Here is a 25,597-nt window from a genome sequence, read left to right as displayed (position 1 = left end):
CCACTCGGACACATTGTTTAAAGAGAGAGAAAAGTTTAAAAAAAAAAACCTTCAGCTCTTGCTTTTTTATTTATTTAACTTAAACCAATAGAGTGACTTAGTGGCATCTGTGTATATGTGACTATATCTGACTTTGAACAGAGCAAACATTCACATCTCTGGAAGGTTGGAAACATTTTTGGTTAACTTAAACCCAACTTTGTTAAGTCCAGCTTAATACACAGAGCTTGAGTCGAGTGCAGAATAATTCCTACATCTCTAGGGAAGCGTGCAGAGCTTTACTAAGAAATTAAAATGTGTGTTAATGGCAGAAATATGTGAGATTGTTGTGTGAAATGTTTTTTTTTGGTTGCATTTGTTAGGGAGGTTAAACAAGCTGCCACAGGGATGTTTGCTCTCACTAACATATGTTAAAGAGCTTTAATTCTGTATCAGTGAATCACAAAACAAGGAGTTTTCCTTTGTTATCCATCTTCTCCTCAAACTGCCTCCTTTCTGAACCTCTTCTATCACACACACACACACACACACGCACACACGCACGCACGCACGCACGCACGCACGCACACACACACACACACACACACACACACACACACACACACACACACACACAGGACACTGATGAATGGAGACTTGCAGAGATGACAGCATCATTACTCATGTTCAGCAGCGACACCTCTGAGGATGGAAAAACAGCAGAAGGAGGATGAAGGACAGCAGGAGGATGAGAGGAAGAGGGAGGTGTGTTTTATTCTAAAAGTATCTGCAAAGGTTTCAATGTTTTTTAGTTTTTGTAAAAAGAATAAAAAAACAAGTTGAAGAATTGTCAAGATTTTTCACTTTTGACACCAAACAGGACTTCACTGCAACAATAGAAGTCTGTGGTTACATCGACTGCTTTATTAGCGTTTTCATATATTTTCATTTAAAGGGTACTTCACAGAGGGATTTTTTTTAATTTATTTTTTACTTTATTTTGTATCATCAACTATTTTTACTATCAGTAGTGCACCCTCTGGTGGCAGAAAACAGAAAAATAGATCACAAAAAGTTTTGAAATAAAATATATCAATGAATATCAATAAAACATTTCTTACAAAATGACATGTTTTTACAAAATAAACCACTTTCTCAATGTATTTGAAGACGACAGTATTATTTACTTTGTAGATTGTTGAAACTTTTGGAAAAATGTTTAAAAAATACTTTTTACATTTTCTTTAATAATTAAGCAACCAAAATTGTGAAATAACAAACTAATTTATTATTCCAACAGCAATATATATATACATTTATATATTTTTTGAAATAATAAATAAACCGCTTTCTCAATGTATTTTAAAACGACAATAATATTTTCTAATTGTTGATTAAAAAATTAAAAAAAATACTTTTTACATTTTCTTTGATTTTTTCCGAAATTTTAAAATAAGATACACATGTATTACTTCAACATATACATTGATTATAATTGTTTATTTTATTTTATTTTATTTTATTTTATTTTATTTTATTTTATTTTATTTTATTTTATTTTATTTTATTAAATCGTTGGTTACGTCAGTGCGCTCGGAGGATCCTGAAGATGAGCGCAGCACAATCGATCAGGGCCGAGAGGTAGCCGACTGAAGCCGAGTCCGTCCGATCTGTGTCTCTGCTCCATTGCTCTGGTCTAGCCGGGCTAACTTTAGCTACATGTGCTGAGGTCGAGCAGGAGCTGCTCTCCGCCGCTAACATGCCATCCGTCACTTTGCCGCCGAAGGAAAACGCTTTGTTTAAGCGGATCCTGGTGAGTCGCTCGTACCAAGGCTGTGCGGACACACGGGCCGGTCTGGAGTCCACCTCCGGCGGCTTTCTGTCAGTCGGCAATCCGTTATTAGCATTAGCTTCTCTCTGCTAGCCAAAATGGCATCATTGAATGGGCGAACTAGCCTGGTGTTACGAATCAACGGATCACCATGTTTGCCTACAGACAGCTTCCGGCGTTTCCAGAGTAAAAGATTAACATTTTAATGTTATCTATTTTCATTTAGTGTAATTATACAATTTTCAAAGTGTAATTGTTATTATTAAACAATACTTAATAGAAAATTAAGCATAACCTTTAAGTTTAATCTTTTTTTTTTTTTGCTTTCACTTGGATTGGACAATAACAAACATGAACGTTACATGAATTATTTATAATATTAAATTAACAGAAAGTTATAAGGTGTAACTAAATCCTGATGTTTTGCTCATGTGCGTATAGAATGGACATTTTAAAACAAATCTTTATTATGGGCGGGGCTTGGAGATTTTTAAATGCAGGCCAGTTTAATCTGATACACTTTTTGTTTTGTTTAGTTTTTTTTTATTTGTCCCAATCTGATATTAATATCTGATCTGATATTAATATCAGATCGGGACACGTTTATCTCTAACAGCAGCCCCTGTCAGTCGAGACTCGACAGTTGCTAGCTGTTATAGGGAGGGGCGTGGTCACTATCAGCCAATAGCAAAATTAGATTATAATAGCAAGGTTTCAATCCATAGAAGGCAGTCACTATTACATTTTCACAAGAAAATACATAATAAAGTATCAAAATACTTTGCCTCAAACATCATGGGTTGAACTACGATCAATCAACAACTTTACTTCATACCAAATACACTTGTTTACAAATGAATTCCAAGCATTAAACGTAATGTTTTGTTATTTGTGTTAATATAAACACAAAAACGTTTTTCTCCTTTTATTTATTTTTTTCCTCACACAAAAATATTAACGTTTTCTATCTTTTTTTTTTTTTTTTTTTTTTTTTTTTACTGTTAAGACAAGAACACATTTAAATGTTATGTAAATGAAAATTACAAGTAAATATGTAGTTGATGAAGTGACCGGTTAACTTCAAAATCAACCCATTTACTCGTAAATCTGACTATTCTCTGCAAAGAGTAAAATTTGAATTAAACTACAAATTATCAGCTCATCTGTTTTTGTGAATATGTTGTTTCTGTATTTACACGTTTATCTAAAATAAAAATAAGAACTACATTTTGAACAAGTGTTATATATTATAGAAATGCAAATACACTAAACAATTACTTACACATTATTAAATACAAAATAAAACACACAAATGTGTAATACATTTTCACCAAACACAGAGAACTAAACTGTATGCATGTTTAATAAGAATAGTTTTAAATAACCCAATAAAATACATAAATGAACACAAAATGAATTGATTAAATAATGATAAAATAAGTATAAATAATGTTGGCATTGCATAAAGAAATATGGATTTTAGATAAATAAGTTAATTAATGAAATATTTATTGTAAGTACGAACAATATTTAGAATTTAATGTGTTTAAACATAAATGTAATTTTTGCTTAAACTGTGTTCATTATAAACTCATTTCAGTTTTTACTTTAGTAGATATTTACATATCGATATCGATTAGATATGTATTTATCCTTTGTTATGTTTGTTATTTCTTATTACTTGGTTTGAGTTCAGTCTGAGTAAGTTTAGACAAGAGCTACGCGTGAAGGCATGCGGAAGTGGGTCACCAGGTAACACGGACACCAGTTCACCCAGAACAGTGGCCTCGATGTGCGCTGTCACTGTCGAGCCCAAGCCGAACACGGGTGTTTACGGCTCCGCTGTCACATTGGCAGACTTTCACTGTTACATTAACGCACACATCCACCGTCTGTCGGCGTTTATCCACTTTAAATGTGCACAATGAGCAGTTTGATGACGATAACTGGGAAAACAAGCGGGCGCTTGGCGCTAAAGCTGCTAGCTCCGTTAGCTCAGCCGCACGTTTTTAGCTCCTCAGGTTACGTTAAAAAAGTGATTTTTGCGTGCGCGTGATGACTCGTGTGCGTGTGCAGCGTGTTGTGTTCGATTTGTGTCGAACACGTGTGTAAAAACACAGTTTTAAATGCAGTTAGCTTCATGTCTGAGTGGATAATGCACCTGTTTAACATGGAATATCTATAGTGTGTGTGTTGCTGTGATGTATACACAGCATTTTACATCTGTGATTTACTTTAATTTTGTTTAGTTAACCTGTATAAACAGCATCTATATTTATTATTCAATGGACACATTATTTATTTACTGCTGCACAATATTACTGTAAGATTTTTCACAATACACGTCCAAGATTATCAAGAAAATATCAAATAAAAGTTAAAATAACCTAATGTACCACAAAGTTTAAGATAACGTCCCGTAATCTAAGATAAATTAAGATAAATTTAGATAGATTAAGATTAATTAAGGTGAGGTAAATTATTTAGAAATAAATTAAGTTTAAAATCAGATTAACTACTTAAAACAGGATAAACTAAGTTAAGATTAACGCAAATGATTTAAGATAAGAGAAACTAATGAGTTAAGATGAACTAAACTGACCAACTAGGATAATAAAATTAGATGGATTAATTAACTTGACTGTAAGATAAAGTAATTTATCAAAATAAACTAACTTAAGACCAAGCAAGTTAAGATATTACTTAATTTAAGAAAAAAATGACTAATATAAGATAAAGTAATATAATATAAGATAAACTGAAATCAATAACTTTAAAGGCACACTGTGGAACTTTTGGCCACTAGGGGCGCAAGATCTGTAACTTTCACGCAAGTGCCCCTAGTGTCCACAAGCGCCGCAGCACTGTCGCAAAACAGTCAGTCAGTCAGGCCAGCCTCCTTTGTCTTTTGATTGTGTATGCAGACATTAGTTGACCTGTGACTTTGGGACAAGGATTTGCTCTCAGGGCTGGGCTCGCGCCGCGGCTACAGTCTATTGGCTGGAGTAGCAGCTGCCACCGCCGCACTCTTCTCCTCGCCACCGGAGAAGCGGGCCCGCCTCGCCGCGTCGGCCGACCTCTCCTACCCCCGGCGTAGGGGGCCGACAATGGCGGCGAAGCCAGAAAGTAGGGGGGAGTGCCACCGGCGAGGTGGCGGGGAGAAGAGCGCGGCGGCGGTGGCAGCTGCTCCTCCAGCCCATAGACTGTAGCCACGGCACGAGCCCAGCCCTGAGAGCAAATCCTTATCCTGAAGTTACGGATCTGACTTGCCGACTTCCCTTACTAAAGAATCCACGTTAAACTCAACTGTCGCGGCGATTAGTGCGCCATTAACCCAACACGAAACTACCATATTGTGCTCTTTTGGCTGTAAACAGAGGTTAACTTGTTTCAGCTGCTCACAGCAACGGAGGCGGGTCTGGAAATGCCCGTATGTTGTGACGTCACGTGGGAACTATGTATATCCAAGCCTGTGGTCACGTGACTGCCGTAACGTTCTCCAGGCATTCTCCAGGTCACATGACCTGGTGAAAGACGGTTCGTCTCCTCCTAACTTACATAGTCTGTATTTCAAGAGGGAAACCTTGCTCAGAGCATTGATACTGTCTGCGCTGTATATTAGCCTGAGGAATTATTTAAAATAACTCATATGGGTCAACTCTTTAGGTCACAAAGTCCATGGTGTGCCTTTAAGATAAACTAATCTAATATAGGGTAAACTAAGATATGATAATTGATAAACAAATATTTGGTCAAATAAACTACTTTGACATCAAATAAACTTATATAAAGTCAAGTAATTTAAGAAAAACAAAGTTGAGATAAATTGAGCTTCTTGTTCAGCTTCACCCGTTGACTTTTAAAGCAGCGGCTGCTTTTGGAGTCTGTGCATGTTTCTCTGAGCGTTGCAGAAACTGGCATCCGCTGGCTTTCCGTCTGACTGGGAAAACTATAAACCAGTGCTACTGGTACTGGAATGCTCCAGCCTGCATATCTCACTGCTGGGAATTAACTCTAAAGAAATGCAGCAACAGTCCAGTTAGAAGCACAGCAGCTCTGTCTGTTTCTCTGTCACACCGTTGTGTTTCCTGTGAACGTTTGACAGAGTTTTTCCTGTCAGAGCTTTGTTTGAAATGAAAACAGACTTTAAACAATTTATAAAGATACATAAACTGCTTTTTATAGCAGCTTAGTGACCTGAACTTAACCTAATTAAAGCTTTGCTTGAATGAACTTTAGCTAATCCTGGTTTTAATTCCAGAAAATTCATTTTGTGTTATTTTTGTAGCATGTTACGTTTGATTTATTCAACTTTTTTTTAACTAACTTTTTCTTTCCAGGGCATTTACTTTGATTTTGAGATCAAAGAAAATTATCTTTGATCATAAATCAGATCAAAGTAAATTATCTTTGATCACAAATAGTGCTGGGCAATGTGGACCAAAACTCATGTCTCAATATTTTTTCTCAAAATGGCGATATACGATATTAATCTCGATATTTTTATGGATAGCTATTGCCTATTTTTAACTCATTAAAGTCTGACCAGAAAGACAATTTTGGGTTAAATTTGTTGATGAAAAATGGCACACATTTATTAACAAACAGCTGTACAAAATGTGCCACTTTTGTCTTTTTCTCCACTAAGGGACAGCACGTGTGAGTGAGTTCTATAGTGTGGCTTGTTTTAGGGATAATCTGGGTTAGAATACATGCTGTTCTGAGAAGTAGTGACTCCTAAAACAAGTATTTTAATACAAAATAAGCTATAGAATATTTATCTCAGAAATATGGAAAAATTGTAAAGGACACTGTTTGACTCTCCTCTAAGAATAATATTAAATACTTGTATGATGTGATTTGTACTGTGACTGTATGAATAAAAACAAGTTAAGAAAAAGAGATATGTAACTCAACATAGGCAATAATGTCATTTCTTTACATCGCCAAAATGAAAAACATAATATATCTTGGATCACGATATATTGCCCAGCTCTACAAATCAGATCAAAGTAAATTTCCTGAAAAAAGTTTTTTCAGTCAATCCTGGTTTTCCTATCACAGGTTTCCTTATCATTGCCTCAAACGTGCTTTTCATCTCATTCTAGTTAAACAGCTGTATGTCAAATATTGAAGCTGACCCTTTAGCGTGGTTGAACACTCCTGGTCTAAGCACATGTGTATTGATTGTTCTAAGTATGTATCATGTCGGTGTATTGATTAGTGATGTTGACGTTCTGCGTCTCTCTCTCTCTGCAGCGATGTTACGAACACAAACAATACCGAAATGGGCTGAAGTTCTGCAAACAGATTCTCTCCAACCCCAAGTTTGCCGAACACGGAGGTGAGCGGTGGCGCTCCGTCTGTGACGTCGGTACCGTACCCCACGTGATGTTCTTCCTGTTGTTAACGGCGATGCGTTTCCTCCCGCAGAGACGCTGGCCATGAAAGGGTTAACCCTGAACTGCCTGGGAAAGAAGGAGGAGGCGTACGAGCTGGTGAGGAGAGGCCTGAGGAACGACCTGAGGAGCCACGTCTGTATCCTTCACCACAATGATAGTTTATGCTCACGCAGTGAGTTGTAAAGTGAAGTAAGAATGCATGATATGTTACAGTTTGATATATTAGGGCTAGGCGGTATGACCAAAAATGTATATCACGGTATTTTTCTAAATTCTAACAGTTTCACGGTATATGACGGTATTTTTTTTTCATGCATAATCAGGTGTTCACAACATTTTCTACTGGTTGAGATGAATTACTGCAGTAGATTAACTTAGGATGGTTTGTTTTACTGTCATAATGAGTGAATATTGTAGAATAATTCCATTCTAGTAGTAATACAAGTTTGGCAACAGCAACCCAATGGCTCTTTGCTGTGCTAGCTTAGCTTTAGCATTAGCTTGATTTCTAGCTTTAAATGCTGCAATCTCAGTGGTGTGGTGGTTTCTTATGGTGAATAATATAGTGTTTTGTTTGCACCATGACTTATTTCCACGTTATAGGGATTACAAATTGCGATCCTTTGCTTTCTTTTTTTTGTGTATTACTGTCGACACGCTAAACTAACTGTGCCTTTTTGTCCGTGAGTGTTGTTCTCCTGTAGCAGAGGCATGCGCACGCAGACACATGCTCACATGCAGCTTCAGAGCTTTTGTGTCTGACCCATTTACACGTATGATTTACACCATAGCTAACACCAGAGCGCTACTGTTTACCTTCATATTTAGAAGTGCAACGTATATATTGTGAAAAACATTCCCACGGGTAAGAATATTTCATCCCACGATAGAAATGATAAATTCCCATTGATGACGTATGTAAATGCATCAGGGTTTTGGCCCCCGTAGTCTAAAAAATCGGTGCATTTTTTAAATGATTGGAGGCCATGGGAAAAAATGTTATATCTTGGATACTTTTATAGATTAAAATGCACAGTAGCTTCTTCCAACGCAAATAAATGATAAACACACCCCTTATTTTTCAGACAGACGTTTGCTAGTAGCTATTACAGGAAGAAGAAGACAGATGTAGGGAAACTATGGGTTTGTTTAGATTTGAACAGACAGAAGTTTGGCCCATAGAACGAGGTTTTTGGGTGAAATTCTTGGCAAAAAATGTTTTGGCTCGTGTTCCTCGCTAATTTCTGACACTGACAGTGTTGGAAACGAGAAAATAAAAGATTTAAAACAGGATAAAAGCTAATATGTCACGTGTCGAGTGAAATAAATGTTAGCATAATACTCACGTCACTATTCATCCATTCCAACTTGTGAAACACAATATTTTTTTAATAATATTTCACGTGTTCACAGATAAAGCTGGTCCCATTAGACAGTAATGTAATGATATTTATCAACCATAATTTTATGTAACTCATCAAATTTTGTTTTTCTTTTTTTTTTTTTTTATGTAAAAAATATTTTTATTGTAAATGAGGAAAATAAATGAATTGCATACAAAAACACTAATAGTGACCCACATGTACAAATATATGCCATAAAATGTCAGCCCATGAAGAATAGCTCTGAGTCAGCAGATATTGTAGCTTTTTAATGTGTAAATACTAATAATGAAGCAGATTCTAGTGATGATGTATTTAATCTAATTAGTGTTTGTAAGGAACTTGTTTACACTTTAAGTTGGGAATTGTTTTATAGATATATTTATTGTTATTTTTATCATTATTGATAAATATTGGGATACATTCTTCAGTCTATATCGCCCATTCCTAGTGTGAAGTGTGGGGTCCTTAACTACGTTTTTCAGGCTGGCACGTGTACGGTCTGCTGCAGCGCTCGGATAAAAAGTATGACGAGGCCATTAAATGTTACCGTAACGCTCTGAAGTGGGACAAAGACAACCTGCAGATCCTCAGAGACCTTTCACTGCTGCAGATCCAGATGAGAGACCTGGAGGGCTACAGGGTGAGTACAGAGCCACAACTTTAACATCTCTGTCAACCCTCAGTGTGACGAGTTTAGTTCAGTTCACCTGTTGATGTATCGGCTCAAATGGTGATCATTACATCTGGTGACGCATCACAGCTGAAGTAAAGCTTTAATGACTTCACAAAATGATTAAAATACTTCAGATGACAGGTGTACATTAATGTTTTATTTTTACTACATCTGTCACAAGATAACACGGTTACGAGTTGAACTGCAACACCAACTGGTACGAGTTTTTTCAAACTGTCACAAAAGGATCAATTTAAACATTTATTTACTTTTTGAACAAACTAAAGAATCATATTTTCCTGAATCTTTCACAGTTAGACTCCAGAAAAAAAAACATGATTTATTGCAAACTTTGAATGAAGAGGTCACATTTATTTTGCTTACCTTGCAAAAGTTAACATTTCTTGGTCACTCAGTAGTAGTTTTCAAAATAATCAAATACTTGCAAATTTCTGTGCCTACAAAGTTCAACAATTCACTAACGTCAAAAAATAAAACGTCTTGCTTACAACAAATAAAAACAATATAATTAATTAGTATTTTATCAAAACCAAAAAAAATGAATGTTTCATGTTCAGTTTCTGTTCAAATAAGTAAACGTGAATACCCACTTATTAGCTTCAAAAGTAAACATTAGAGAACAGAACATTTTAAATTATATATGGAAATAAGATTTAAATACCTGCGGCTTTGATCAGCAGATCCAAATGTAAATAATAAGTACATTTCAATTACAAAAGTAAACGGTGATGGAGTGGGTGTTGTTGAGTTGGTAGCAGCAGATGTTTAAGCTTCTTTTAGCTCCGGTATTGGCAAGGCTGTTGCAATACGATACGTATCACGATACTTGGGTCACGATGCGATATTATCGCTATATATCGCAATATTTTACAGGGATGTAACGATTAATCGTAAGGCAGTTAAAAATCGATTCATAGGTATCACGATTCAAATCGATACTCTGACAATTGAATTGCAGTACTTTTTTTAAACAGCAGAGGGCGTTATTTATTTATCCTTCTTTTGTCCAGAAGCGTAGGCAGCGGGCGGAATCGCCTACTACTCTTAAACATGTTCATAAATGATTCCTTACCCCTTTAGCACCGATAGAACATCTATAATATTACCTGAATATCTGTAAAAGTCACGTTTTTCTATTAGCTCTGTCTGCTAGCGTAGCATCTCTTCTTCACTGCTAGAATATCTGCATGATAACCGACCACTGGATTACCAGCGCCCTCTGCTGGTCCAAACAAATATCTGATGTAAATACAGTGCAATGATTGTTTTTTTTTTTTTTTTTTAAAGTCCAATTGTTAAGGCACAAAATACATTTTGAGTTGCACTTTAAAAAAAAAAAAAAAAGAACTATTATGCAGCTTTGCATTGTTTACTATAGAACCAGAATTTAAATTAATAGGCTTCTTCTTCATATGTATTATTCCTTTATTTATTTCATTCAATATTTATTTTTTTATTATTAGTGTTTTTGCACATTTTCACTGAAAAAGAAAACACTGCCATCATAAAATAAAGTGCAACAAGTTTCTTTTCACAGAAACTACTTTGTAGAAGTCTCAAAGTAACCATGACAACATAATGACGGCATTGTAACAACTGTAAGTGAGAACATTAAGGATAAATCACCCTGAGTTACTGATAATGCACAAAAATAAGAAAAAAGTTCATCTTAATGTGTCAGTTTAAACACTGATCTGAACAGATAATATGAAAATAAAATGTCTGCATACATAAATATTACAGACGTTTTTTAAAATAAAAAAATTTATTTAAAATCGGGACCCAAAAAATCACGATATATTGTGAAATCGATTGTTTTTCACCCCCCTACTTGAAGTGTTTCTGAAGTACATGATTTTCATTTTGCAGAGTTTGCAAACTGCATATATCATGTATTGTCCCTTATCGTCAAACTGTAGAATCCATATTGCACCCTGGGAAAAAATGACCACGCGTGCAGGTGGCAACACTTTAGAAACAGCGCTTTTTCTTTAGGGGGCGCTAGAGAGTAGTGGGGGACTGGAACATTACACTGGTGATAATCGGGGGTCGACTCATGGCTCGTTTGTGATTCATCTCACGTTCTTTTCTTTTATTCTGAAGGAGACTCGTTATCAGCTGCTGCAGCTCCGCCCCGCACAGCGAGCCTCGTGGATCGGATACGCCATCGCCTACCACCTGCTGGAGGACTACGAGATGGCAGCGAAGATCATCGAAGAGTTCAGGAAAACACAACAGGTCAGACATACTGTAGTAATCATCCTCAGATTAGTGTGAATAAATCTAGTAAATATGAAATCATTGTCTGAGCTTCAGTAGTAAACGACAGTCTGCTCTATTCTCATGAGATTTGCACCATGGTGGTGGCTAATTTTCCTGGGGTCCATAAAAAAAGATTCTAGTACATGTAAGAACAGAAAAATTAAGACAGTTAAAAATATACAGAAACATAACTAGAGCTGCCAGCTTTGGTCGTTTAGTCGACTAGTTGGTCGATGTCGTCATGGTCGACCAAGATTTTCATTGGTTGACCAGCAATGGTGTCAGTTTCAATAAGCAATGCACTTATATAGGTAATAAAGATTAAATATCAAATATGAATTATTTAATGCTTAAACAGCTGTGTGAGTGAGTGCTGTCTGCAAAAAAAACACTGTGCGCTGTCAGAGCAGAGAGGGAACGAATTAAGACATCCACTATTGAATCAATCCTTTTTCTGCACAAGAACATGGATTATCCTTATATTTGATACGTGGATTATGTAAATAGATTCACTGCTGTCTGTGGCGCACTGCACACCTGTGTTTGACGTGCTGGTTTCCCCGTACGCTGATCTGATGTTGACATTAACAGATGTTTATCACTAAAACAAACGTAAATATGTCATTTGTACGACGAAAAATAGGTTTTAATTGTCGGTTTCTGGTCAGGCTCTGATATAAATACCTAATGTCTGTCAGACCTGTAGGTTACACTTTTGCTTTGTCGGGTTCTGGTCAAAGCTTGAATAATGTTCATATCATAAATAATCTGTGTTTAAAAGCAAATCAGCACCACAAAACGTTTCTCTCTTTTTCTTTCTCCTCATCCTCCTCTGCACCTGTTCATTCATTCTCCGTTTTTTTTTTTGTTTTTTGGTCGACTAATCGCTACGTGAGCCATAGTCTAGTCAACCAACCATTTCCTTGGTTGACTACAGCCCTAAACATTACTTTAAAAAAATACATGGTTTATACATTAAGATTTGTAAAAATAATGTTTATTTAATATTTATCTCGTCCAAACACTCGCTACACATTAAAACGCTCATTTGACTGGAAGAAATATGTTGAATGAAAATAAAAAAAACACTAAAACATAGAAAAGAAAGAAAAATAAATTAAAATGTACATTATTAAATAAAAGACGCACATTAATTTAAATATTACACCGATAAATACGAGTATAGTAGAGTGAGCCACCTACCAACTCTGTTCCTTTATTTTGAAAGGAATTATTTATTTTGCTAAAGGTTTGTTCAGTAGGTGTGAAAGTTTTCTAAATGTACTTTTACAAATATTTGCTAAAAAAATGGAAAATAAAAACACGTCATAGTTATTTTTCATTGGTTTTAACGCCATGGTTTTATTGGACTGAGTCCTGAACTACAATGTGGGTTAGACAGCCTGGTGTAGAACCTATGAACGTCCTGTTAAACTTGTGTGTGTGTGTGTGTGTGTGTGTGTGTGTGTGTGTGTGTGTGTGTGTGTGTGTGTGTGTGTGTGTGTGTGTGTGTGTGTGTGTGTGTGTGTGTGTGTGTGTGTGTGTGTGTGTGTGTGTGTGTGTGTGTGTGTGTGTGTGTCAGACGTCCCCAGACAAAGTGGACTACGAGTACAGTGAGCTGCTGCTCTACCAGAACCAGGTTCTGAGGGAGGCTGGTCTGAACAAAGAGGCGCTGGAGCATCTTTCCAACTACGAGAAGCAGATCTGTGACAAACTGGCAGTGGAAGAGACGCGAGGTGAGGAGTCTGTGTTACCGTGGTAACCAGGGATGCACCAACCTGATTAAAAACAGAGGATAAAGAATATATCTGATGCTGTCCTTGGTTACAAATCAGTGTTGTTTTTGGCAGCCGTTTTAATCTTATGGATGAAAATACTTATTTGTTTTAAAGATGTGTGTGTGTGTGTGTGTGTGTGTGTGTGTGTGTGTGTGTGTGTGTGTGTGTGTGTGTGTGTGTGTGTGTGTGTGTGTGTGTGTGTGTGTGTGTGTGTGTGTGTGGTGTTTTAGTCTTAAAAGAGCCACGTTTAGCTCATCACGTCTCCTTACTGTCAAAGAAATCATTTCGTCATCGTTGACGAAAACAACACTGTTACAGATATATACAGAGTAGATCTGTTTTTGTCCTTATTTACAGATGTATAAAGAGTAGATCTGTTCTTGTTCTTAGTTACAGGTGTATATATAAAGAGTAGATCTGTTCCTGTTCTTAGCTACAGATGTATATATAAAGAGTAGATCTGTTCCTGTTCTTAGCTACAGATGTATATATAAAGAGTAGATCTGTTCTTGTTCTTAGTTACAGGTGTATATATAAAGAGTAGATCTGTTCCTGTTCTTAGTTACAGGTGTATATATAAAGAGTAGATCTGTTCCTGTTCTTAGCTACAGATGTATATATAAAGAGTAGATCTGTTCCTGTTCTTAGCTACAGATGTATATATAAAGAGTAGATCTGTTCCTGTTCTTAGCTACAGATGTATATATAAAGAGTAGATCTGTTCTTGTTCTTAGTTACAGGTGTATATATAAAGAGTAGATCTGTTCCTGTTCTTAGCTACAGATGTATATATAAAGAGTAGATCTGTTCCTGTTCTTAGCTACAGATGTATATATAAAGAGTAGATCTGTTCCTGTTCTTAGTTACAGATGTTTAAAGAGTAGATCTGTTCTTGTCCTTAGTTACAGATGTATAAAGAGTAGATCTGTTCCTGTTCTTAGCTACAGATGTATATCTAAAGAGTAGATCTGTTCATGTCCTTAGTTACAGATGTATAAAGAGTTGATCTGTTCCATGTCATGTCACAGTGCTAGCACTAGAGGGCAGTCATTGGTTACATTTCTTCTTCTCTGGTAGTTGACTCCATCGTGTTTTTCTAGGAGAGTTGTTCTTGAGGCTGGAACGTCTGGACGAGGCCACAGAAGTTTACCGTCGTCTGCAGGAGAGAAACCCAGAGAACTGGTCCTACTACCGCGGCCTGGAGAACGCCCTGAAACCTGGTAAGAGCCCAGATCTTACCAAACAGAAACTCTCTCCCTCCTGTGGGAAGGGACGGGGCTATGTTTTCACATGTGGTTAAAATCCTTAAATAATATTGTTCAATCCTAATATTTCCAACACATTTTAATAATCTTTATTAATCCAAACATATCTCATTTAAATTAAAATGCCTTTTTACAGAAGCTTAGTGACCAGGATAGCAGAAAACAACTTTTTATACAATACAGCAACAATAGATTTTTAAAATGACACAATATACACTGAACAAAAATATAAACGCTACACTTTTGTTTTTGATCACAGCAGACACTGACTGGTTTTCTCTGAAACACCTTTAGAGATGGTTTATGGTAGAGAAATGAACATTCAGTTCACGAGCAACAACTGTTGGACATTCCTAGAGTCAGCGTGACAAATACACGCTGTGGCATTGTGCTGTGTGATTAAACACAACATTTTTAGAGTGGCCTTTTATTGTGGCCACACCTGTGCAATATTCATGGTGTCTAATCAGCATCTTGATATGCCACACCTGTGAGGTGGGATGTTATCTTTGCAAAGGACAAGTTCTCACTAACAGATTTAAACACATTTGTGAACAATATTTGAGAGAAATAGTTATTTTGTGTTTATAGAAAATGTTTTAGATCTTTGAGTTCAGCTCATGAAAAATGGGAGCAAAAACAAGTGTTTATATTTTTGTTCAGTGTACTTAGAAAAAACTGTTTATGATGCCTTTAATTGTTTTATTTAATGTGTTTATTCTATTACAATGAGATATAGAATATAATAATTATGGAATAGGTTAAGCATTTGACTATTTACATTTTAATGTATTTTTTCCTTTTTACTCCCCCTCTAATAATTCTATTTCAGTTTAAATAACTATGAATGTTTAATTTGTATAATTTAATTATGTATTTTCTAATTTAGATAATTATATAAATATTGGCTCTATTGTTTATTTGCTATTTTAATCTAAGACTAAGTAATCATTAATTTCATGATTTATTTATTTAAATGTCAATATTTATGTAATAATTTGAATAATTTACATTTGGAAAATTATGTACTTATTTGCTGTATTGTTTATTTATGACTTATTTAAATATTAATTATTATTAATTTGATAATTTATTTTGATAATTATGCAAATATCTAACATATATATGTGTTTAAATGTAGATCATTATTATTTGCTGTTTATTTTCATTTAAATCATTTTGTAATTATGTTTTTCATTATTCAGCTGATAAAGTCATTATTGAAGTATTATGTAAATGCGTTAATTATTTGTCTGTGGTTCTCAGACGGTGTTGATGGGAGACATAAGATCTACGAGGACGCCTGGGAGAAGTTTCCTAAAGGTCTGGTTCCTCGTCGGCTGCCGCTCAACTTCCTGTCGGGTAAGTTTGGCGTCGCAAACGCTTTCAACGGAGAATTCTTGCTGCGTGTCAAACTCCGCCCACTTTTTGAGCTTCTATTTGTGCTGCAGGAGGAAAGTTCAGGGAGTGTCTGGACAGATATCTGAGGATGAACTTCAGTAAAGGCTGCCCGCCCGTCTTCACCACGCTGAAATCACTCTACAACGACAAAGAGAAGGTGAGCAAATAACAAATAGAGCTTTGTTCTTTCTTTTACTGCTGAATGTTGAGTTTATTTCATGTTTGACCTTCACAATAAGAGCAGCTCACAGGTTTGCTGGTGCTGTGGTGAAACTGGTGTCCAGTATTTGTAATGGTGGACTTCTGAACACAACCACTTTACACTCAGACTGGGCCACCAGATAACATGATCACCAGTTGATTCACTAAGCAAAAAAAACGGCTTCTTTTAGTTCCCATGTTTCATGCTGAACGTTCTTCACATTTATAAACCAGAAGTTCTCAACATTTGGGGTCGCAAGACACTGGGAGATGCCTTCAAGAAACTAAGAATATTTTTTTTAAGTTTGAGCTCATTTTTTCTTATTTTTACAGTTTTTCTGCAAATACACCAAACTTGCCATATTTTAACCTATTTTCATCACTTTTTCTTGCCATATTTTTGCTCCTTTTAATGCATTTTTCCTACATTTCTGCCAATTCTGCCACATTTTCAGCACTTAGAAAACCCTTTCCACTTAATGTCACATATGTTTAACCTCTTTCACCCATATTTCATGCTCATTTTTTAACCGTTTTACCACTTTTTCTGTCTGTTTTTGCCCACTCTAATTTGCAACTTTTAACCAATTTCTGTGCATTTTATAACCCAATTTTGTCATCTTTTCCACCTTTGTTGGTCCCTTTTAACCATTTTTTTTTACTGATTAAAACAAGGATTTACATCTTTAAGATGACTATATGCTATGGCACAAATAATAATAAACGTTCCTGGATAACAGTGGATATTATTCAGATGAATAAATAAATGTCGTTATCACAGATTCATCGAACAATCGACCATCATTTTACTGACTTTATAGATGGACCCCAAAAATCTCTCCCCTTTATCCCCTTTATAGATGGCTCTGTCTCCACATGACTGTTCTTCATTGTTCATGTCTGTCTCTCTGGAACCTTTATTTTGGGGGTTGCAGGCTGAAAAGGTTGAGAACCACTGGGTTAAACGACTAATTGAGCCTGAAGATGTGCTCGCTGGTTAGAAGGAGGCAGTGATTGGTCTCTAAGCCTCAGAGGAGGAGCTAAAGATTACTCCTCCTCCTCTTCCTCATGCTCCTTATGTTTTTATTCCTACAGGTTTCAATCATAGAAGAGTTGGTGGTCGGATATGAGACGTCATTAAGAAGCTGTCGGATGTTCAGCCAGAACGGTGCGTTACATACGACCTCCTGCTGCCATGGAGGAGTCTGACTCTTTATACAGTAGAACTGTGGTTCCCAAACTTTTCAGTGCCGTACCCCTCCAGACATTTAACCTGAAACCATGTACCTCCTACTCTTGTACAATTAAAAAAAAAAAAAACGTAATTTTGTTTTTGAATTTTATCTATTCTGTTGAGGAATAATAAACTGTAAGCACACAAGAAAACATCTTATTTAGATTTATTACTTGATTTATTTAATTAATTAGTCTACTGGCATTTTTCTTTTTGGTAAAATAAATCTACCTAACATTTGTTGATTGAGCATGTATCAGTAATACAACATATTCTTCACCCTGACACTGAAATAAAACTTACTACAACTTTAATGAGAAGCTTGAGGTTGAGAAGATGAACAGAACTCATGTTTGTCAAAGTTAGAAATTGCTTTTCACTCAAGTTTGTGGAGGGAAAAGGCATGAAACATGTTTGGCTAGCATAAAGCAAGCTTATAATAATATAATATAATATAATGCATTGCCAATGTATAATTTGTGGAAATGCATGGAGGTTCCTGACTGCTGCTCTATTTATATTCTAGTTTCCAATGTTGTTACACTGTTTTTAATTGTTATTTGCATACCCCCATGACTATTTGCGTACCCCACTTTGAGAACCTTGGCAGTAGAGTAACTCACAGCAGTTAAAAAAAACATCAACAATAAACTAAACATTAGCTGCGCTTACACTGCCCAGGAGTAATCAGATTACATGCCAACATGAATATATGTAATTATCTCAGAAGTATGAATTAAATTGAGCTGAACTCAGTGAGATTACGTTAAAGTTTTGATCACCATTAGATTAGGGTTGAGAATGTATTTCTGCTGCTGACCACAGAGATCCTAACCTAAAGCTGCTTCGTGTGTTTCCCAGACGACGGGAAGGAGGAGCCTCCCACCACTCTGCTCTGGGTGCAGTACTTCCTGGCGCAGCACTTTGACATGATTGGCCAGCAGACGTTGGCTCTGGAACACATCAACGCCGCCATCGAGAGCACGCCGACGCTCATCGAGCTTTTCCTCATCAAAGCCAAGATCTACAAGGTGACGCTCACGTTGTTTTTTACTGTCGTTCCCGCCGTCACGTCTGCTCGACTGACGCCACGTTTGGTTTTTTCTCCTCGCCGCAGCACGCCGGGAACATCAAGGAGGCGGCTCAGTGGATGGACGAGGCTCAGGCTCTGGACACGGCCGACAGGTTCATCAACTCTAAGTGTGCAAAGTACATGTTGAAGGCTGGACTGATCAAAGAGGCCGAGGAGATGTGCTCTAAGTTTACACGGGTGAGGAAACGCTCACGTTTCTACTTTCATTCCTAAATATTATTGATATTATTATTATTCAAACAAATCTGCTGTGGAACTCCAAAATATATTTAACTAATTAATTAGAGAACTATGTCAAATAACAAAAATTACAAAAGTAACTAAATGTAAGTAAAAATATAAAAGATGAAATATAAAGGGTAATTATAATACAAAAAAAGATTATTTTTTTCCTATATGTACATTTATATTAATTATATAGAATAAAATAGTAGAAATAATAATGTATAAAGATAAATAACATATAAAGGTTAAATATATAAATATACGATAATAAAATCTACATTTTAAAATTAGAATCAGAATTAGAAAGGTTTTTATTTGCCAAGTACAGTTTAAAAACAGCACAAGGAATTTAACTTGGCAGTTGGTGCAAAGAACACACGCACCAACACACCAAGGCAGCCATCTGCGGCACCGCCATGTTTAGATGAAAAGTGGGGAAAAGGAGGAAAAGAGGGGAGGGGGAGAAAAGGCAGGTCCTACACTTAGTTCCCTTTGGGGAGCAAAGTGTAGAACTAGGAAAAACCTCCTCAGCGTACGTAAGCAAGGAAACACAATTACAACAAAATTTGGGGAGGGGGATTGGGGGGCCAAAGAAATCATAATCCCGATCGCCTCATTCTGTACAGTCCAGCTCGGCGCAGATGACGTGAAACGACCTTGGGTAAATCTGATTCAGAAACAACACAGGTGGTGATGGGGGAGGAGGAGGAGGAGGGGACGGAGCATCATTCTACATGAACATCCTGGAGAATAGAGGATAGAGGAGCGTCCTTGAACGTCTGGCTGTGGGGAGACGAATGTAGAGCACAATTATTCGTCAGCCTTTAATATCCATCTCTCCAGCTTTAACTCTTTATAAACTTCTCCATGTTAGATTCAATTATATTTATATAGAATACAAAATTAAAAATAATAAATTATTTTTATTTTTATAAAATACAAAAGTATCTGTAATGAATAATGTAAAAAGATAATAAAATATAAAGGTACATATATAAAAATGTACCAAAAAAAGTTTTAAAAAATGCATACACTAATTTGTATAGAATAAAAAATAAAAAATGATAGTGTAAATTTATATTTTCATAAAATCCAAAAGTAAATATAATGAATAATGTAAAAAGATAATAAAATATAAATTTATATTATTTAAATAGAATGAAAAAGTAAAAATATTAAAGTATAAATTTGTTTTTTGTTTTTTTTAAATAAAATCCAAAAGTTGAAATAATGAATAATACAAAAGTATAAATATTTTAAAAAATTTAATTGCTAATCAGCTTTTAGGAAAACAAAATACTTTGACGCGTGTGTTCTTCCCCTGTTTCCCAGGAGGGGGCGTCGGCCGTAGAGAACCTGAACGAGATGCAGTGCATGTGGTTCCAGACGGAGTGTGCGCTCGCCTACAAAGGAATGAACAAGTTTGGAGAAGCTCTGAAGAAATGTCACGAGATCGAGCGGGTGAGCGTTTGTTGCTGGGCGTGGCAGCGTTTCTTCACTGCGGCGTTTGTTTTACCTCTTTTGTGTTTCGGCGTTTCCAGCATTTTGTGGAGATCACGGACGACCAGTTTGACTTCCACACCTACTGCATGAGGAAGATGACGCTGCGCTCCTACGTGGACCTGCTGAAGTTGGAGGACGTTCTGAGGATGCATCCCTTCTACTACAAGGCCGCCACCACCGCCATCAACATCTACCTGAGTCTGCACGACAATCCACTGACGGACGACAGCAAGGAGCTGCAGGCCGACACCGGTCAGTCCTCGTTCACCCATTAATGCACACTTATCATCATTAATTATATGATTATTATTATTAGTGTGAGTAGACGTTCCTCTGTGATTCCCGTACAGCCAACCTGTCCGACAAAGAGCTGAAGAAGCTGAGAAACAAGCAGCGACGCGCTCAGAAGAAAGCACAGCTGGAGGAGGAGAAGAAGAACGCAGAGAAGGAGAAGCAGCTGAAAAACCAGAAGAAGAAGAAAGAGGACGACGACGAGGAAATCGGAGGTCCCAAAGAGGAGCTGATCCCCGACAAACTAGTGAAGGTCAGTGACAGGAAGCTCCGAGAACCGACCAATCAGCATCAGATGAGAGACATTAGAACCAAACATGATCAGAGAGAACCTGCAACAGGAGTCAGTCTGTGAAACACTGAGCAAAGAACTGAAAACCTGAACGGAAACTTGAAATATGAAATGTGTGAGCTTAAACGTATCAACACGTAATGGTAAACATAATTAAACTTACATAAACATAAGTGTGCGTGAACTTCAACATGTGCAACCTTAAACTTAAACATAAGTAAACGTAAACCTATATAAACTTATGTAAATTTAAAGACATGCAAATGTATGTAAACCTAAAAACATGTAAATGTATGTAAACTTAAACATATGTAAATGTAAACATACGTTAACTTAAACATATGTAAATGTAAACGTATGTAAACATATGTACATGTAAACATAAGTAGACACGTGAACTTAAATTAAACATATGTAAACTTCAACGTACACAAACGTGAACATAAAGTTTACGAACTTAATATGTAAACTACCACATCACTAAACTTACATATACTTGATCAGATGTTAACTTTAATATATTTAAATTTAAAAATTGCTTAATTTAACCGTGTAAATGTTAAGTTTAACAAGAGAACATCAGACGATATGCGTGTTTGTTTTTCTTAGTGTAAACAGAATTATGAACATAAACAATAGGGACAGAAAGAGAAGAATGTCCGACTCTTTGTTTATTCTAAAGTTGAGGAACTCTCCAACTGTTGTTTATTTGTTTTTATAAATATAAATATAAACCTGTGTAATTCTTTGACTCTCGTTTGTTCACAGGTAGAAAATCCACTGGAAGAAGCCGTAAAGTTCCTGATTCCTCTCAAACATTTGGTCAAAGATAAGATCGACACACATCTGCTGGCCTTCGAGATCTACTTCAGGAAAGGTAGGAGGGAAGTCTTTTATTTTGAAAAGCTCCTTGTTCTCGCGTCGCTCACGTTGGTTTCCTGTCCTCAGACAAATATCTGCTGATGCTGCAGTCGGTGAAGAGAGCGTTGGCCATCGACCCCGACCAGCCGTGGCTGCACCAGTGTTTAGTGAGATTCTTCAAAGGAGGTGAAACACTTATCACCTCTCTGCATGTTTATTATAATATATAATTATAATATATTATAGATCAGGGGTGTCGAACACATTTTAGTTCAGGGGCCAAATACACAACAGTTTGATCTTAAGTGGGCCACAGATTTTATGCAGGAAAATTAGTAATTTCAACATTAATGTGCCATAGTTTGCACTTCTGCAAATACATAAAATACAAAATACGCTGAACAAAAACATAAACGCAACACAAATATTTTAGATCTTTGAGTTCAGCTCATGAAAAATGGGAGCAAAAACTAAAGTGTTGGTTTGTATTTTGTTCATCAATAAGTCACTTTAAATGTCCATTTAATTAAGGAAAATGTTCAAATTGAAAGTTTTTGTAAGAATTTAGATTTTAAATTTTCCAATAGTTTACGCAATGATTCTGTCATTTTTACTTTCTCCTGGGGTCTGAAATGGATGCTCCAAAGGGCCGGATTTGGCCCCCAGGCCTCAAGTTTGACACGTGCTATAGATAAATACATGTAGTATAGTGCATTTTATTTTAACATTATTTATTATTTTTTTGTAGCAGAATTTTATTTATAGCATTTCTTTTTTTTAATCAAATGTATTTTCAGTTTAAGATTAATTTCATATATTTTACGTTTATAATTACTTACTGTATTTTCTTTAGTTTTTAATGTTAACTGTGCTGCTGATCTAGTGATGAACTCTATGCTGTGGTCCTGTTCCCAGTGTCAGAGAGTAAGGATCTTCCTGAGGTGGTTCGGACGGTCCTGAAACAGGAAATAACTCGTTTGTTTGGAGACAGCAACGCTAAGAGCTTCAACCAGGCCTTCCTCACCAAGCACTCACACTCCATACCACACAGACTGGCTGGTAAACATCTCACAGCATTTACATTAGTAACACATTGTAGATGTAGTGTTTAGTGTCACCAGTGGGTGGAGCTGCTGCACTCACGTTCTAATGAGGATCTCTCTTCTTCTTCTGTTCTCCTGTGTGCAGCTGCTAAGATGATGGTTTACCTGGACTCCTCCACGGAAACCAAAGCGGCCGAACTGGCAACTGCACTGGACGAGTCCCTGGAGAACCGAGGCATTCAGGTGAGCTGGGAATTTACAGCACCGGAATTTAGACTTTATTAGAAAATTTTAAAAAGTCCATAAAAAAGGTAATACAGTTTTATCAAACAACACTCAGTAAAGATTTCTCCTTAAAATGTTGTCTTATGTCTTTTTTTACAGACATAAAAATAATAGATCTGTTTTTTCCTTTGTTACAGGCCTATAAAGAATAGATTTGTTCCTTTTCTTTGTCACAGATTTATAAAAAATAGATCTCAAATAAAAAAACGGAAAGTTTTTTTTTATCCGTCATCGCGAAAAACGCCTTAAATCATTATAAAACGCGTTGTTTCGTTGTGACGTCACAGCCCTGTTTGTTGTGCGTCTGCATGAATCTGTGGATAAACTCTGGTGTTTTATTCTATTCTCACAGATCTGCGCTGAGATCTTAGACTGTCTGCGCTCCGGCGTCCTGGGCGACTGTAAGGAGCGTGCCGAGTCGTACCGCGCCGAGTGTCACAAGCTGTTCCCGTACACGTTAGCGTTCATGCCGCCGGGCTACGAGGAGAACGCCAAGATAGCCAATGGAGACATCTCCACGGAAACGGAGGAGCTAGCCAACGAGATGTGAGCGACGAAGGCCATCATCATCATCGTCAGCGGATGAGGGAGCGAAGAAACGTAACCGGGCCGAGCACGGAGCCTTGTGGTACGCCCGACACGGGACGTGGATTTGGGAATCTTTTCTCGTCGAGGCTCCATCGCTCAACTCGCTGGGTGAATTCAGGACTGTGCGTGTGTGTGTGCAAGGTGTGTGTCTGTGTGTGTGCGAGCGTGTGACTCAGTGTGTGTTTGTGGGAAACGGAGGGAAGAAAAGAGGACGACGACGGATTATTGGCTTTCTTTTAAACATATTTAGTAACAGACGATGATTTAAAGTGTGAACGTAGACACTCGTAGTCAAAGGAAGGAAACGACGCTCCTCCATCTCCTCACTGTGCTTCCTTTGTTTGTGTTGGCTTCACTTTTACGTTCCTCTGACATCGACGGACAGACCAAGCAATACTTCAGCAGCATCTCCACACCCTGTGCCCTGTGGCGCTCCGCTCTGCATGAGGGAACGACTCACTCACTCTGTCACCTGCTCCTCTTCCTCTTTTCTCCTCCGTTTGGTTGAAATGAGATGAAATCTGAGATAGTGATGTATGATATCTCTGGATTTTTGTATTAAAACCAAAAAGAAAAATAGTCAAGACTGTGGAGGGTTTTTTGTGTATTTTCTGAGATAAGGTGTGAAAATCAAAAAACTTTTTTTTTTTTTTTATTTTTTTAAGATAAGGCATAAAAATGTAAACATTTTGGATTTTTTTTAAGATAAGTCATAAAAATGGAACAATTTTTTTTAAACAAGGTTTAAAACTGGAAAACTTTGGTAATTTTTTTTTGTCTCTGATGAATCACAGTTGTGAAGTTTCCATCATTTACAGATGGTAAAACGATGGCTTTTCAATTTCAGTCTAAATTATTTATTCTAATCCATACATGGGCAACTGGTGGCCCCTAATGTTAAAGTATAAAAATACACAAAACAGCAAAAACACACAAAATGACAATAACAGAACAATACACAAAAATATAACTGGAATATACAAGTTAGGTTTACTACAAAGACAAACAAAATGACTACAAGAAAAACATGAAAGGACAAAAAACATTTTCCACAAAAACGTTTACAGACAAATGCACAAAAATAAGATTAAAAATGCACAAACTCTTTGTTTCCCGTGTTAATGCTCTGATTGGTCATTATTCTAAACGCTGATAAATGTTGATCATGTGACCCTCGGATCAGATACAATCACAGTTTTGTGGCCTCGCTGTGATAAAAGACGCTCATCTCTGATCTTATTTTTCAATGATTTTGTTGATTTATTTGCATAAATTTGGGTTAAATTGAGCTAGACAATTAACACAGTGGTTCCATACTTTTTTCGGGTCGTGACCCTATTTTTTATCACAAATGTCCAGCGACCCCAGAGACTTGTTTTTTCTCCTAAGATTAGTTTTTGAGATTGAAGTTTATTAAAGTGTTTCAAATACAGAGTAGCCACCTCAGATATTTCTATACGACATTTTATTTAAACTGGATTTATATTTGAAAAAGTTTACGATAGTTATTTGATATTTAATGTGTGTGATGATGTATTTGAAAAAAGAATAATCATAAATGTAAAAATATAATTATTTTTTTTTTTTACCAATTACTGGACGTTTCAAGTGAACCCATTTTAACTCCAGGCGACCCCACATGGGTTCCTGACCCCAAGGTTTTTTTTTTTTTTTTTAAACCTGTTTTGATTATATTGAATACATTTTTCCTCTTAGTGGTAAATACTTCATTTTATTTTTTTCATTTTTAACACAAATTTGACTTTAAACCGCCTTTATTTTGGAAAAACTCAATTAAACGCTCTTATTTAGAAGGAAGACAAAAGACTGAATGTCTTCAATTCTCTTCTTTAAGAGGACAAAAAGATTCAAGTATTGATGATCGATAACTTTATTTCAGACTGACCTAAAGTAGAAATAATAAATGGGATTTATTAACCAGTCAAATTAATTAATCATTGTCTTTAAGTAGGATTAATTATAT

The 25,597-nt window shown here is 36.4% G+C and overlaps 1 protein-coding gene across 1 annotated transcript; it reads left to right on the top strand.

Annotated features, from left to right (window-relative positions):
• Positions 1-1,655: 1,655 nt before the first annotated feature.
• LOC114464866 (N-alpha-acetyltransferase 15, NatA auxiliary subunit-like) lies at positions 1,656-24,192 on the top strand. The gene is given in 21 exon segments (XM_028449498.1): positions 1,656-1,792; positions 7,070-7,154; positions 7,244-7,348; positions 9,080-9,237; positions 11,395-11,529; positions 13,136-13,289; positions 14,432-14,551; positions 15,863-15,958; positions 16,048-16,154; positions 17,294-17,366; positions 18,294-18,463; positions 18,550-18,702; positions 20,083-20,211; positions 20,292-20,505; positions 20,604-20,797; positions 21,605-21,713; positions 21,785-21,883; positions 22,613-22,756; positions 22,886-22,983; positions 23,378-23,465; positions 23,468-24,192. Coding segments are annotated over 21 exon segments (2,802 nt in total). The 5' UTR covers positions 1,656-1,738; the 3' UTR covers positions 23,785-24,192.
• Positions 24,193-25,597: the final 1,405 nt, after the last annotated feature.

The sequence above is a fragment of the Gouania willdenowi genome, chromosome 1 (assembly GCF_900634775.1).
Source record: "Gouania willdenowi chromosome 1, fGouWil2.1, whole genome shotgun sequence".
Classification (NCBI taxonomy): Eukaryota; Metazoa; Chordata; class Actinopteri; order Blenniiformes; family Gobiesocidae; genus Gouania; species Gouania willdenowi.
The sequence above is the reverse complement of the archived record's forward strand: the minus strand, read 5'-3'. Positions and strand labels throughout refer to the sequence as shown.